The sequence below is a fragment of the Herpailurus yagouaroundi genome, unplaced genomic scaffold, assembly GCF_014898765.1.
Source record: "Herpailurus yagouaroundi ecotype Mexico unplaced genomic scaffold, PumYag 100, whole genome shotgun sequence".
In the NCBI taxonomy this organism is placed as follows: domain Eukaryota; kingdom Metazoa; phylum Chordata; class Mammalia; order Carnivora; family Felidae; genus Herpailurus; species Herpailurus yagouaroundi.
Window position 1 is genome coordinate 68,432,416 of NW_024412391.1, and position 15,967 is coordinate 68,448,382.

The following is a 15,967-nucleotide window of genomic DNA, read 5'->3' on the forward strand; positions in this document are numbered from 1 at the left end:
GGGGGGGCGGGGGGGTGATGAGCTCTGAGGAGGGCACCTGTTGTGATGATCACTGGATGTTGTATGGAAACCAATTAAACAATAAATTTTATATTTAAAAAGATAAAATAAAATTAAATAAAATAAATGAGAAAGCATTTCACTCAAAAACAAAAAACCAAAACAAAACCCTTGAAAGTCACATAGCCTATATTCCTATTCAGATCCATACCTAAGTTTTAAGTTAGATTAACTTTCATCCTGCTAACTAGATCACTAAATTAAATCCAACATGTTCAACCATTTCATTCAGTTCTAATTTTTTTTTTTAGATTCTTCTTTCCATTAGGACTACAGTTTCTACTGATATTACACATTTCATTGAATTTTGTGTCTCTCTTACAGCTAGCGGTCACAACATCTAAAGTCTTTCTCCTGACAACTGTGTATGTATTCACATATATCTTGGAGACATAAAGCAGGAGTGAAAAGAAAGCTAAATCACTGGGAAACTGTTCATTTTGGGGACACACAGACCTCGTCTTCTTGCTACCCTACCTTCTATTCCAGGCAAGTTGATAATATAACACTGATAAAACCTAGGAAATAAGTTCTACTTTTAAAATACATACATATTTATTTATTTTTTAAAAGACCAGACCACTTCTCCAGCCTGCCTTTTGGAAGAAAGAGAGTGTATTTAAGTGGAAACTCATTGGCTCTGTCTGTGATGTGGTGTCATATGGGCACATGGGGTCAGTGGCACCAGAGTTGTCACACTGCCCTTCAGCCTGTGGCTTGCCTTGACAGTGGGGTCCTGACACCGAGAGAGTTTTAGTGCCTTAGTAGAGCCTTTTTCACTTGAGTTACGGGAACTCTGTGGACTAGAAAATTTAATAGTGAATGAGAAAAATAAAAATGTTGCCTTATATTTAGAACACGTTGCTTATACCATGCCCAGAGCAGGAAGGTAAAAGAGAATTAATTGTGGTCAAGGGTTTAAAAACAAAACAAAACAATTATTTACTGATTTCCAATCCCAAAATAATGCTGAAAAATCGAAAAAGCAGTCTATCACCCTACAAAAGAGTTACAGCTGGAGATCCTTCATACTGTATAGCCCACCAATCTAAGAGAGCTCCAGTTTTAAGTGCACCATGAATAAAAAGACACCAGCCTCTAGCACCGGGATTATCATCTACCTACTCAGAAAAATGATTAAAGATAAATAGATGCTGGCTTCAGACACACTGATTGCATTTCTCAGATACTTTTGCAGCAACACTCAATCATCTCAGATGTAATGAAGTATTCAGAGGGATTATTCTTTTCTACTCATATAACACAAAGCATTCAAGATTTAATCTAGCTCCCTGTATGGTAGAGTTGAATTGTATTCCACTTTACCATCACCCTGCCAACAGAAATCTCTTCTTAATTTTCATTTTCATAACATAAACTTCCTTTTGTTCTTTTCATTGCCCACCTTTATATTTCATTATATTAAAGTGGCTTAACTATAAAATATAATAGTAAAATGATGCCACTTAAAACCCATTAATAAGTCAAACAGAAGAGACCAATCACAACCTGATAATATTTTTTTAATGTTGCAGAGCATGACTGTGCTTTAGTTTTCCCTGAAAAGATTTTAAGATTAGCTTTTTATTTATTTTTTGAGAGAGAGAGAGAAAGGGCACAAGTGAACAAGGGGCAGAGAGAGAGAGAGAACCCCATGAGGGGCAGAGAGAGAGAAAAAGAGAAGGAGAGAGAAGGAGAGAGAGAGAAGCAGGCTCATCAAAGCAGGGCTCGTGTTTTGCCCAATGCGGGGCTCAAGCTCACCAACCGTGAGATCATGACCTGAGCCAAAGTCAGATGCTTAATGACTGAGCCACCCAGGCACCCAAGATTAGCTTTTTCAAAGTATAGGTTATAAGTATAAAGTTATCTTCAGTCAAAAAAAAAAAAAAACTACTGATTTTTTAATTCTTAGTTCACAAAGAAAAGAGCTAGTTGAAGGCAAAAAGGATGTGCACTAGGCCAGAGAGCTGCACTTGATTCCAATATAATAATATCATGACCAAGAAGAATTTCCCTCTTTTTATGAGGCACAGGTCCTGGAGAATGACCTTATAAAACATGTAAGACTAGTCTGGTTCTCAAATACATCACTGGAAGCAAATTTCTAACAACCAAAAATGTGTTACTGAACACAAGTCACACCGCTGGCCTCCACCTCTGGAAATTCATTAAACATCACTTCCCACAACCCGGTGAGCCTGGGTCCAAAATAGACTTTAATCAAGAGCCAAAGCTGGGGCGCCTGGGTGGCGCAGTCGGTTAATCGTCCGACTTCAGCCAGGTCATGATCTCGCAGTCCGTGAGTTCGAGCCCCGCGTCGGGCTCTGGGCTGATGGCTCAGAGCCTGGAGCCTATTTCCGATTCTGTGTCTCCCTCTCTCTCTGCCCCTCCCCCGTTCATGCTCTATCTCTCTCTGTCCCAAAAATAAATAAACGTTGGAAAAAAAAAAAAAAAAAAGAGCCGAAGCTTAAAAGTATGCTTTCCTTTTACTGCTGCACTGTCTTATCATTGAAAAGGCACACACGCAAACACACACATGCACACACACACACACACACACAAACACACACACGAGATAGATCTCAAATACAGGTCCATGGTAGCTCAGTACAATATTTTGTGAAGTAGACTGGAGATTTAACCCATCAAGCAATGAAAAGGCTAGGATATTTCTGTACCTTGTAAAAAGGTTCCCTAAAATTTCCATATATGAAAGTTATGTTGTACTTTCAGCTCTGTTTATGATAAAAACAAAGTTATCCTTCCCAGAAAACCGTAATCAAAAAAGTGTGGCCTCTCTCAAAGTCAGACTGTCCTTAATGAAAAATTATAATCATAAACAAAAACAATTATAGCAATCAATACTCAAGTTGTTTGGCTAAAAGTTCTAAGAAGTGACTGATCCAAATGGCATTACTTTTTGACAATGAAGATTACTGGTGCCTGAGAATTTTACCTTTATCAGTATGCTTTTATTCATCTTCTATTAATAGTGAATTTTTCCGAGTATATCACACATAAATAGTAGAAATGGCTCAGCCCAAGAAAAGTGAAAAGTTGTGTGTGAATATAAAACATTCACATAGAAATCATAATTGTTTCTATTAACTAGATCATTAGGTTAAAAATTAAGACCTTCTTGGTTCAGCCATAATCTTATCAAATGTGATGCTTAGAACTTCTCAAGGCTAGGGGTGCCTGGGTGGCTCAGTCGGTTAAGCGTCCGACTTCAGCTCAGGTCACGATCTCTTGGTCTGTGAGTTCGAGCCCTGCATCGGGCTCTGTGCTGATGGCTCAGAGCCTGGAGCCTGCTTCCAATTCTGTGTCTCCCTTTCTCGCTGCCCCTCCCCTGTTCATGCTCTGTCTCTCTCTGTCTCAAAAATAAATAAACGTTAAAAATTTTTTTTTAAAAAAAAGGAAAAAAAAAGAACTTCTCAAGGCTAACAGAGGGACAAAATGATTATCCATGTTTCAGCACACAAAGGCACAGAGTACAAGACAGCTTTGCCTAGGGACTCTCCTGGAATAAGTATTCATACTGAAAAAGGTTTTCCATGGGGTCAATGGTGGCACATATGTAGCTGAGCGGTGCCTGTCATAGAGACAAAGAACTAGGGTGACAGATGAGGCATGGACCAGAAAGGCATTCATGCATCTCTAGCAGATGCCAGTGCTGAAGAATGATGATGGAGCACCAGATGCCTACACTTCCCCACTGTGATGCCACGGTAGAGCCTGTGAATTTGTCCTCCCAAGTGAAGTAATTACCCAAGTATATGTTCATTTTCTATAACTCACTTCACAAAAAAGTGTACCTTGTGATTACATATATTAAAACAATGGTGCATAGTCTCTCATGAGGCTGTCAAACATCCACAACTACTAAGGTTGGTGGGTGTAGCTTCTTAAAAAGTATGAAATTTCCCTGAATTAGGATGGGCAAAAAGGCTTTAAATTTAGTGTAGGCTGGAAAGGTTGCAGGATCATAAAGATGTGGATAAATAAAGGAAAATCTGTTTGGATACCTAGGGCATAGTTAATCTTTAAAAATATTTCACTATGTTGTTTTTACCTACTGCTGCTCTGGATACATAAAATAAAAATTATATAGTTACTTAGACTTGGAAATATTAACATTACTCTTCATTTAAATAGAAATACTTTCCAACATTTTAAATTCTAGCCTGAATCTTCATTACATGTATGGGACATAACAATATTTTAGTAGGCATTTCTGACTCTAGGATTTTCCCTCCCCAAATATCCTAAATACACATTAAAACCATTAAGTGTGGCACCCTTCAGATTACTTCTCTGTGTAAAAATATTGCCCAACTCCTTCCTGAGCGCCACAAAATTCAGATTCCTGTACCTTTTTGGAAGAGCCATAGCACAACTCTACTTATTGAAATATCTATTGTATTTCCTGAAAGGTAATCTAGTAAGAAGTATCATCTCACTGCTTCCGTATTTCATGCATGTTGTTTTTGTCAACCTTGATATAAGGTAAGCTACTTGATGGCAGTAATATCAATTGGCCTCTTTGTGCCATGTTTTCCTTAACTGAAAAAGGAATATGCTATGTCAGTGATGCTAAGTTTCCTTCCAACTCTAAACTTTTCAGTTCCATTTTCTCCATTCTGCACAGCACATTGATCAAAATTAAACCAAAAGCAAGCAATAAAATAGATATTAGCTTATTGATGATGTGTTTTAGCATAACAGATGATGTGAACCAAAGTAGATACTTGCGCTGAAATTACAAAGATACTACTCCAAGCATAATGACTTTCCTATGTGGAAGGCAACTTTGTTATTAGAAGTCAAAGTTTTTAAAGGCATGAAAAACTAAGTTAAGACTTGTGTTTAGATCACTGACACAATGTGCACCAAATATTAGTAATTTGTATATCTTTGGGGCTCTTCTGTTTGCAGAACATAAATTTGATAAAGGAGGAAGAATAAATACAATACAGAGTTCACTGTTATTTATGGTCTCCCAAAATTTCTGTTTAAAGCTGACGATCTAACAATATTTTCAAAGTTTACAATATAGCATTCGATTTTCAGACTCCACCTTCCCGGCTAGACACAATGGCAGGTAAAAAAAAAAAATAACAGTATGCAGTATGCTAGTTTTTAATAGAGAAAAACCTAGGATCACTGTAGGATAATTACCCTATAATCTTCTTCCTCTGTAATTTACTAACAGAGTGCTTTCATTCTTACTGCCAAATGTTTGGGAGGAGTAGACTACTCTTTGACCAGTTATTCTATATTGACTCAAGTCAACAACTGTAACCTGGCTTCCCTCAATCATTTTATTGATTTTTTTTTTTTTGTTAAGTCTCTATGACACTTGTAATTGCCAATACTAGAAGGTCACTTCAGTCCTCAAGCTTTTTTACCTCTCTTTAGAATTTTACCACTATCACACACTTTTAAATGTCTCTCCTTAATTGACCTTCATGGCCCTGTTTCCTTAGTTTCCCATCTACCTCTGATGTTCCGTTGCATCTTTCACTGGCTCTCATTTGCCCACTTCTTAGAATTAAGTGTTTCATATGGTTTTTTTCTCCATCTTCTTCCTTTCCTGTCATTACTTCACAAGTACATTGGTGCCCATGGTTTCACCTTTTCCCTGAGTGCAGATGATGATCAAATTTGCATCATGATGCTGACTTTTCTAGATCTCTGGGCTCCTAATTGCATTTCTACCTGGATGTTCTTATGGAAAGTCCCACTTCAACATAATAGTTACAAATTATTTTTCTTCCCAAATCTGGGCTTTCTCCTTTATCCTCCATCTGTATTTTAAAAATAAGTCTTCCCAGCTACTGACCTTCACATTCATGAACCCTCTTTAAATCTTTCCATAGCTCACCCCCACATCTAAGCAACTGCCAAAATCTTTAAAGACCCACCTTTCTCCCAGTGGTAGGCTTTAGGCTACTCATACAAAGAGGATCTCACTTTATGCAAGGTGTTTCTAAACTGAAGCTCCTGGACTGTGTCTTGATTAAAAACTCCATCTTCTATCTCTGTGTTTCCCCATTCTGACTGCCAATCAGTAAGCCCAGACATCCTGAGTGCTGATCCTTCTTGTTCCACTTGGTCCAGAATCTTCCCTTGTATAGCTGCTACCCATCAGCAGCCTCTCAAACTAGACTATTCCAGTCCACAAACAGAGCAACACAGTATTACCTTGGACCAAACCAGTACCACAGCCATTGGGTTTTTTAATGTTATTTTTTGAATAGAATAGTAATGTAGACATTCGTAGAGAAATTTTATCAATGCAAAACAAATATCGCCATCAAATTCCACCATTTTTAACATTTGGTTAGATTTCTCTCTGTGTTGTCTTTTTTAAAATAAAATGGGGATCACATCTTATATGCAACTTAGCATATTATATTGTTTACTTTGAGAGTAACTGTTTTCTGTGCATTTAAAATATTCTTCAAAAATTATTTCAGGGCATCACAGTATTGCATAATTAATATATCCATTCAATTTTTCAAAATTCTCTCTAAATTCCTACAATAACCATCGTTACAAATATTAAAATGTTTGTCAATAATTTTATTCATGATATGTACCCAAAAGAGGCATTAGAGTATGAAAATTTTAAGCTCACGATCCATATTACTATATTACTTTTGAGAAGAGGTAAACCAATTTACTCTTTGACTATCAGAAGAGGAGAGCACTCATTCGCCAGCTGCAGAATTCTTAAAAGTATTCTGGCTGCCTCCACTAGTTCCCATCTCTAATTCCTCTGCGCTTCACAAGCAACTTTCTAAAACACAGTTATGATTATAGGCACTCAAAAAGTCCCAGTGATTCCCTACCACCCACAGAGTAAAATTCATACCTCTGAGTGTGGCATCCAAGTCCTCTGCAAAAGAGTTGCAACTTCTTTTTTCTCCTTTTCATGTCTCCCTTCCCTTCACCCTCCAACCTAGACCAGCCGTTTCACTCGGGGCTATACTTAGAATCACCTGGAGAGGCTCTCACAAACACACATGCTCGAGTTCCTTTTCACACTAATTAAATACAAACCAGGAGCTGGCTTCTTTAATTCTCCACCAGATGATTCTAATAGACGGCCAGTGTTTAAATCACCACAAGCCAGCCCATTCTTCCTTAAATGGAAACACTGGAAGAATTTTTGTCAAAAAGGCAAATTTTCAGACCACACTTCAAGTGTACTAACTCTGACTTTTTAGGGTTAGAGACCAGGAATCTACAATTTAACAAACCTGCAGATTCTATAGCTTGAGAACTACACTCTAGTTACACAATACCATTGTCATTTTCTTACCGAAGTGCCACATTTCTCAGCTCTATAATATATGTCCTCTTTATACTTCTTGCTTACAGTCTGTTCTGTATCTTCCTTAATCCCGATCTCTTCCCTACCCCACTCCGACCCCCCACATAAATCATATCGTTTTTTATGTCCAACTTAAATGCTAGTTCTTCAAGTCAGGTTTAACTGTTCCAGCATTTTTTTTGCTTTCTGTGTTTGTTGTTTATGTCCTTATTATATTTCTCCTTGCCAGTCCTGTACTAAGCGTAATTGTGTAGACTTTAAGATCTACTCATAGAAATGACTCTTTCACGTGTAGATACAATATCTGATTTACAAGAACATCTCCACAACATCTGGTGCATTTTTCTACATAGAGTAGATATATGCTAAATGTTTGAATTGAATAACAAAGTATTTTTAGCCTGTGCTCTCCGTGATAAATAATTACCAAACACTACTCCATAATGTTTTTGACAAAGAGAAGCAATGCTTTCTTTTTTTATATATAAATCTTCAAATATCTCATGATTTGATAACATCTTTTTTGCTCTGCTAAATCAAGTGGGTTTTTTTTTTTTTGTCTACTTAATAGTTTACACATGTGATCTTAGTGAAAGGGTCTACCCCAGTTGTTAGCCATTTATTTAGAACATGAATTTTCATGCTAATCATTTAGATATATCAAAACACAGAAAACGTTAGTGGCAATGATTTAGAGTTTTCTGTTTCTCTAGTATATGAGCACTGGTGAAAGTTTAAAGTGGGATCTGGTATTCCAGAGAGAAAAGAAGCAAGTCAGTCAGTGCACATCCTCCCATTAGAAAGAAATGAATTCAAGAAACATTCACAAAGCCATTCTCCAGCTCTGTCCCCCTGAGAAGGCCATGCCCAATAGAAGCTCATTCATTAAGCTTTCCAGAAAACCAGAGGCACCCTTTCTACCTCAGTGCTTCTAAAGCACTGAACATCATTCACACCGTATATATTATGTCTTCCCCTGCCCAATGGTCATTCATGGATATCTCAACACCTCTTACCAGACTCTAAACTCCTAAAATTAGGGACCAGGTGTTTTCCATGTTTGTGTTTCTTACAATGCCCATGATGTTACCTGGCACGCAAAACGTGTAGATAAACCTGGGATAAATGAGGGATTAAAGACAGTAAATCAATTTTGTTGAATTACAGGTATGAGGTAAGAGTTTTCAATCTCATTTATCCAAACCACAAGGTAGCCTTCATTTCTAGAAAAACTGTCACATCATAGAGAAGCAAAGAATGGTCCTGTGAGCATGGATACTGAGAGGAAATAATTTTCCTGCTCTTTAGCTTAGGTAGACAGAACAGGGAGGTTGCTGAGAGCAGGTGTGAATTGTGTGTAAAGCACTTAAATAGCCCATGCTTTAGTTTCATCTTCTATAATTGTGGGCTAAATTTCTATCTACCTTATAGGGTTGTAGTGAAGATTGAATTACTTAATATGTGTAAAAGCATCTAGTGTAGGACACATGGTAAATAATCAATTAATGGTATTTAATTGTTCTAATCCTTTCTTTCTGTCTCACAAAGATAAAGGATCCTGGGAGTCTGTTTTTCAGAAACACGTGGTTCTAGAAAATAAAACCAGAGCATAAAGTATACAGTAAATATTAATGTGCATGCTTGACATGAGTAACAAATACACGCTGTGTACTTCTGTGAGATGGGCTGGATAATAAGAGTGGATAGTAGAAAATCTGAAAGAGGACTCCTCAGCATTATCAGTTTCCATTCAGGTTCTGCTACTTGTCGGTTGTTTGAACTTAGGTATCTATTCTAACAGACCACTCTGGGAAAACAAACACCAATGTCTTATCCCATTGGACAGACAGAGGAGCTCTTCTGCTTGACTTGCCACCTGAAGATAAATAACTGGCCTTTAATCGATGGAACACAATTACTGCGGCATCTGAGAATTCAAATGCCAAGTGTCCATTACACAGAGCTTGTACAATTATCAAGTATAATTACATACAACCAGCCCATACAAAATTGCCCACACTGTGTGTTGCTTCTATTCGTATCTTCTCAAAACTTTACTCAAAACATACTCTTGACACTTAAGAGTATGATTGATGAAAGGCAAGAAAACAAAGTAAGTTGCCTTTAACTGTGATGTGACAATGAAACTAAAATGTGTACGCAACAACCCAGCAACTAGACATGCATCAAGAAATGGAAAAATACATTGGGAAAATATATGCCAAGCTATTTATTATCTCTGGTGGTAAAAACTACTGATTCTAAATGTGTTCTGTTGAACCACACAAAACTTAGAAATGTATAGAATTGCCCTCTCCTAGCATTCTATGGAGGGAAGTAAACAGGAAAGACTTGATTAAAAAAAAGTAGTTCCTGAGCTTTAGGAAGCAGATGTGTCATGAGGTCTTAGAGTTTCATGTTCTTAGCTGAATAGGCGAGGTGGAAAATACTGAGGGTGGGAGATTCTTATTAAAATGCAAACAAAGAGCAAGGATTACAGAGAAATCAACAACCTATGATACATTTCAAAGTAAAAAGTAAACAGACTTAATAACAGAATAGAGTTGGGGGATAATTTTTAGGAAACATGAAGACATAAGATCTAGGATGTTGGCCTTGGAGATGAGAGAAAATTGTAAACTGAGACACATATATTTGTAAAAGTAAATATCCAGAGAATAATAATAAAAAATCTTGGCATTTTAAGTCTAAAAGGTTAGCAGTACATCCAAAGATAAGAGTTGTAACTAGGACTACAATTTAGGAGTTCTCTGTACAGAAAAATTACTGCGATGGAAATTCCATTTTTTTCTTCTTTCTCAACCCCATCAAACTAACTGTATCTGCCTTGAAACTTATATTGAGAAGGAGTCCAAGTCCATGGCTGGACTGAGCAGGAAAGGCTCCATGGTCAATCAGCAATGTCGATCATTAAATTTGGAGGCAAGAGTGACATTGAGGACCACTCATCTGCCCTCACAAAAGATGGTGCTAAGCTACTTGGGCACGGATGAACACAGAGCCTCAGCTTTTCCCAGAGCTGAGTGTGAGAAGGAACTGAGCAACCCCACAAACAGAGATTTGGCAAGAAATTCAGGCAGGTCCAGAGTCATAGAAACCAAGGGAGGAGAGAAGGCCATAAAGGAGGTTGTGGTGAACACAATCACATTCTACAAAGTAGTAGGAATGAGATGAGCCTGAAAACAAGCCCTGGAGTGAACAGTGACAAGTTTCCCATGTGCCTTGGGAAAGACTGTATCATTTCAGGAAGCAATGAAATGGACCCTGTAAAGAATTAGTTTCTATGTACCACACAATTAAAGAATTATGAAGTCACCTCTTATTACTGTATGTCATTAAAAACAGATCATAAGTTTGGATAACAGAAACCTTAGGGGGAAAAATACTCTAAGGTTTGCTTTTTAAAAATTGAATAAGGGTGTTTTCTAACCTTGTTTTAAAATTATGGTTAAAGCCCCAATGAATGCAATTTTAAGATATGGTATTATTATTTTTTATTATAAAAACTAACAAATTTACACTACATTAATACCTTATAGAAGAATTTTCTTAAAGCAGTCACCATTATACAGAATCCGACATGCGTTCTTACTTAATTAGTGCATAAATAGAGTAGGGAGGTTGCTTTAAAGCATGTTTGAATTGTGTGCAAAGTATATAACTACTCCATGCTTTAGTTTTCTCTTCCAGAAATTGTGGACAAAAAGTGAAAAGAAAAGAAAAGAATATGTCTAGGAAGATGTTCAGGTCCACCATCTGTCTGAATACCATAGGCACCTGGCTAAGAATAAGCCATTTCCAGAAAAGAAGCCCTCATTTCCTCACTGTGATGTTGAGGTGTCTGTTGAGATAACATCATTAAATTAAGAAATGATACTTGCCAGTGTGCTCTGGCCCTTTAACACCACTGACGTCCTGACTCACTAAAGCACCATGGAAACGAGAATAGAACATAGGAACAGCTGGGAGCACCCAAGACACTGGCAGTTGGAAAAGTGATGGAGGACAAGTAGGACCTCGGGGGCAAGTAAAAGCAAGAAGCACTTGAAAAAGGAAAGAAATGTTAAGATGACCTGGAGGGAAGAAAAAGAGATTTGGGAGAAGAGTAAGTTAAAAGTAACACAAGTTATTATTTGATATCCACAACAACAACAACAAAAAGAAGGAAAAAGAGCCATTTCTGATGTTTTTTAGAGTAAAAAAAAAATCAAAATTAGTTACTTCAAAAATTTACTGTTATTATACAAGAAATAGTATTAACTTTTAGTATACTGAGTAAAGATTAAGAAATTAAGACTTAAGAATTTCCCAGATTTTTTAAAATTTCACTGACCAGTAAAATTTATAGAAGAAATTGGGAAATTACCATAAAATACCACTTTTTAAAAATTTGACAAATTAAGGACAATCTATAATTATCATTACATATATGAAATTTTAATGTGATGCCGATGCTATGGTCAGTGACTGTCAGGAGCTTGTGTATAGGTATGTGTATATTCATGTGTGTGTATGTATGTGTGATTCAAGAATGGGGGCTGAGAAAAAATGCACTATAAATTGAAGGAGAAAATAGTAATGCAAACAAAAACAGAGTTTAACTTACTCTAAAGTATGTTCTTTCTTCTCCCCACTCCTCAGTGTATTAGAGGGTTTTCCCCTACAATGTGAATGTTAGTTATTTCATTATAATCTTAAAAAAAAATCTCTATAATTTGAATCTTGTTTTAACATTCTGTTTTATTTCAAAGTATTGTTGATAACACTGGGAAGGGATTTTGCTATGCATTAGCATTTGACAAATGGGGCAAACTTTATTTACTTGTTTGTTTGTTTGGTCAGAAGAAATAAAAAAAAAGAGTTCATCACTGAAGAGATATCCTGATAATGTAAACATTGTGATAAGCTAAAAACTGGAACCATCTAGAAGAATAAGACCCATCATGTCCTTCTCAGGCCATGCCCAAAAGACCAGCAAAAGGACTTTTCCAATGGAATCTGTTCTAATGCCCCAAGTTCCACGTGGCAATTACTTGCATCTTCAGGAAGAGAAGCAAAGACTACAGCTCAAGAAATTCCTTCTTCATAGGATGTTTCTTGTGGCCAAGATAACAGCAAACACAGAAAAAAAAATTATTGCTGACTACTATGAACAAGTGCTTCAGTCAACTTTAAAACTTCACAAAGGAGAAGCAGTGACAGGGTTTTTGCTCATCTATCCTACTTCTATTCTGCATATTCTTGAGTCCTCCAGTGATACGCTTTACCAAATTCTTTTAGATCATCTTGACCAGAGAAAGAATGATACAGAATTTTTTATCCAAGGAATGAAAATTATAGTTGTGTCCCATAACATCCCGACAAGACTCTTCATGCAATGGCATGTATCAGAAATAAAAGCTCCAGTCATGTATCTCGATGATGTCACACAAACACAGTCCCTAGAAGAGGTCATCACCGAGTTTCTCACCCAGACTCATAAACTGGCAATTCACCTTTTAAAGACTGTGAAAGTGAGTGCTAAAGGACCATGGGATAACTTGCACCAACTAGCACCTGAATTGCTCATCCCAGAACAAATAATAAAGTACTTGTGCAAATCTGAAGAATTCATGGATCCAGAAGCTTTCCTAAACATGTATAATAAACCCATACATATCACTTTGGATTCTGAGGTGGTATGGCCTGCTCCTTCCCATTTCTAGGATTGAGAGAGATGTGGTTAATGTGGTCCAATCTCTCAAGGAATTGATGCTACTTAAATAAAAAGAAAACACTTCTGAGGGGACTCTTCTCTTGAAAAAAGAAAGGACCATATGCCACAATATACACAAAGGTAATACATGAATCTTTATAGAGTATGTTGAGCTAAACTTGAAAATATACATTATTCTGATAGCAAGTTCAACACATTGTTTTAATAAGTGGATGGGATTTAATAAGTTAAGGATTGCTCAAAATTGAACATCATCTTGATGAAATGACAATTTTTTGAAGAGAAGTATAGACAATAAAGGATACATTCAGATTCATATTCTCATTCATTCTTTCAACAGTCAATGAGAAGCTGCACCACCCAGAATCAAATTTCAGGAAAAACAATTTTGTTCTTGGAATATAAAATTTAGGGGGGAAATACCATCATTGAGTTGCTTGCAACGTACATTTAGAGGAAAGTATGTGTAAAAGTAAATATGGTACGATATGATATGATCATTATTTTAGTTAGTAGTAAAAGCCTTAAAGGAATAATCTCTATATTATTACTGAACTCAGAAAACAAAGCGTAAACTTTGAAAATAGTTCCAAAGTTCACATATTCTGAACTGTCTAATCAAGAATATTGAGGCCATTACAAAGCTGAGCAACAACAAAAACTGAAGAACACAGTAGCTTTTTGAAACAACCAGAAAATACATTGTCAGAAGGCACTGCATCTTTCATGCAAAATCATTTTTTGAACACCCTTCATGTGACAGACATTTGCCAGATGTTAGGGATATGGCAGGGTGCACAGAATGCGTGATTCTTGCCCACTTGCAAAACACTTATAAAGGATTCCACATAAGATACACAAATGATTTTTTTTCCAATTTATGTCCTATAAGGCAACTAATGATATGTAGTTTCTATATGATCTATTTTAAGTTGCTCTCTCCCTTCCCTCACCCAGGATTAATGTTTTGAATATTTAAAATTTTGTAGTTTGTTTAAACAATTAACATCAATATCTTGACAATTTCAGTGATATCTATCCAAAGTTATTTCAACGTCTTATGAAACAGGCTTTTATTTAGTAGAAGAAATATGGTTGCATCATTTCACTTTTTTATTATTTGATCTTCAGCCTCTTCAAGGGAAAAAGAGCAATCTCAAAATACACCTCAGATTTGTCATATGCAGATAATTTGTCATCACTTGTTCCATATAAGAATCAAAATTCAGGAAAGACTTTCTATTTTTAAATTCTGTAATATAGATTTAGACACAGAATGGCATATTTCACCGTTAGCCGAACTCGAAGTTCTGTTCATTTAAATTTAGTAACTGAAAGGGTACATTCTAGATAAAATGTGAAGTAATTCTTCTGGTTAAGAAAGATTAATAACATACAAACATTTTATCAGTTTAGTAAATATTAAACACCTAATGTTTGTCAGCAATGTGCTACTTACTCTTTGAAATGTGAAAAAGACCCAAGCATCCACTCATTGAGAGCAAATGTTCAGCAACAAAATGAGTGGAGATAGAAGTAAATGTTCTCCAGGCCAAAACAAAACAAACAAACGAAAACAAAAACATAGAGAAAAAACTTGATAAAGAAGTAAGCCGTGGTCTAGGCTTGTGGATGTGAGGAGAGGTTGGGGAGGGCAGATGAGAACAGAGAATAAGCAGAAACAGGAAGGAGAAAATGAAGCCTAAATGTTCATTGGATCAGGCAGAATTCCTTCAGCAAGGTAAATTATGCTTGTTTGGGAAGAGTACTTGTTTAAAGTTTAAAGTGAATAGAAGAGCAGTTTACAAATAAAGTTACGTATTTCACTTTTATTGGTCAATAATACTTTCTGATATGAAAAATATCAAGTGAAAATTAATTTATTAAGACAAAGACATTAAAAATCTGAGTCATTTTTAGAGGAAGTTATAGAAACTATCTCAGTGGTAATACTATTAATTTACTTAGTATACTGTTATTTTACAGTTAAAGGATTTAAAGTGTCAATCATGAAAGTAACTGGAAAATAAGCACAAAGCAAGTTAAATAAATTACTTATGTCCTTATTTATCTTTTTTAGTGAGCACACCAGAATGAATTTATTCGAATGGAAGTTATCCATCCTAGTAGTAACCACATCAGGAGGGCTTATACTTGTTTCTGTCACAACATCACTGCTGAAAACATTTAGTGACTTTTAAGTGACAGATGAGTTAAGAAGGTTTATAAATCAAAGGGAGCGTAAAGAGTTTAGCTACCGCTAGTTTTTCGATTCCCAAATAACATATACTCCAACTTGACCGGTGACCTTAATATTCAGTCTTAATTCATAAAAACTTTTTTTTTAAATATTGCACTCACTCTCAAAGGAAATCTGCTATCATGAAACCTATTAAAAGAACGTGACACTGTCTATAAGGGAGAACACAAATATGTTTTCAGTAACTGTTGCATTATTGAGATTCCTATATAGCTCACTAATATCACGTCTTTAAAAGGAAGACACCCATGTACTATATGTTTGGGTATATTTGATAAAATGCTGAAATATTCAGACCTTATGAATGTAATTTAATTTGACCAAGTAAAAAAATGTGACTTATTAAACTTTAGGACAACTCATAAGGTAATTCTCAGTCCAATGAGAGTTATAGTTTCCTTACAGTAAAATTTTCCATAAAACTAGTCCAGAAAGAAGTTAACCGAAACAGAAAATGAGTATTTTAATACTGAGCATGTACCATTCAATGTTCTTATAACAACGAACATAGGACCATAGGACATACTATATATATGTGTGTGTGTGTATATATATATATATATATATATAT

The 15,967-nt window shown here is 36.0% G+C and overlaps 2 protein-coding genes across 4 annotated transcripts in view; one reads left to right on the forward strand and one right to left on the reverse strand.

Moving 5' to 3' along the window:
- ZNF804B (zinc finger protein 804B) overlaps positions 1-15,967 on the reverse strand; it is a 542,103-nt gene that overhangs the window by 499,981 nt on the left and 26,155 nt on the right. The window lies entirely within an intron of this gene.
- TEX47 (testis expressed 47) overlaps positions 11,257-15,967 on the forward strand; it is a 14,848-nt gene continuing 10,137 nt past the window's right edge. The window contains exons 1-2 of one of the 3 annotated variants that reach the window (XM_040472724.1): positions 11,257-11,525; positions 12,377-13,256. In XM_040472724.1, coding sequence (XP_040328658.1) covers positions 11,489-11,525; positions 12,377-13,125 — 786 coding nt within the window. In that variant the 5' untranslated portion in view covers positions 11,257-11,488 and the 3' untranslated portion in view covers positions 13,126-13,256. Of the gene's footprint in view, positions 11,526-12,173; positions 13,453-15,967 lie in introns of those variants that run through there. The other 2 variants (XM_040472725.1, XM_040472726.1) reach the window with 2 other exon arrangements.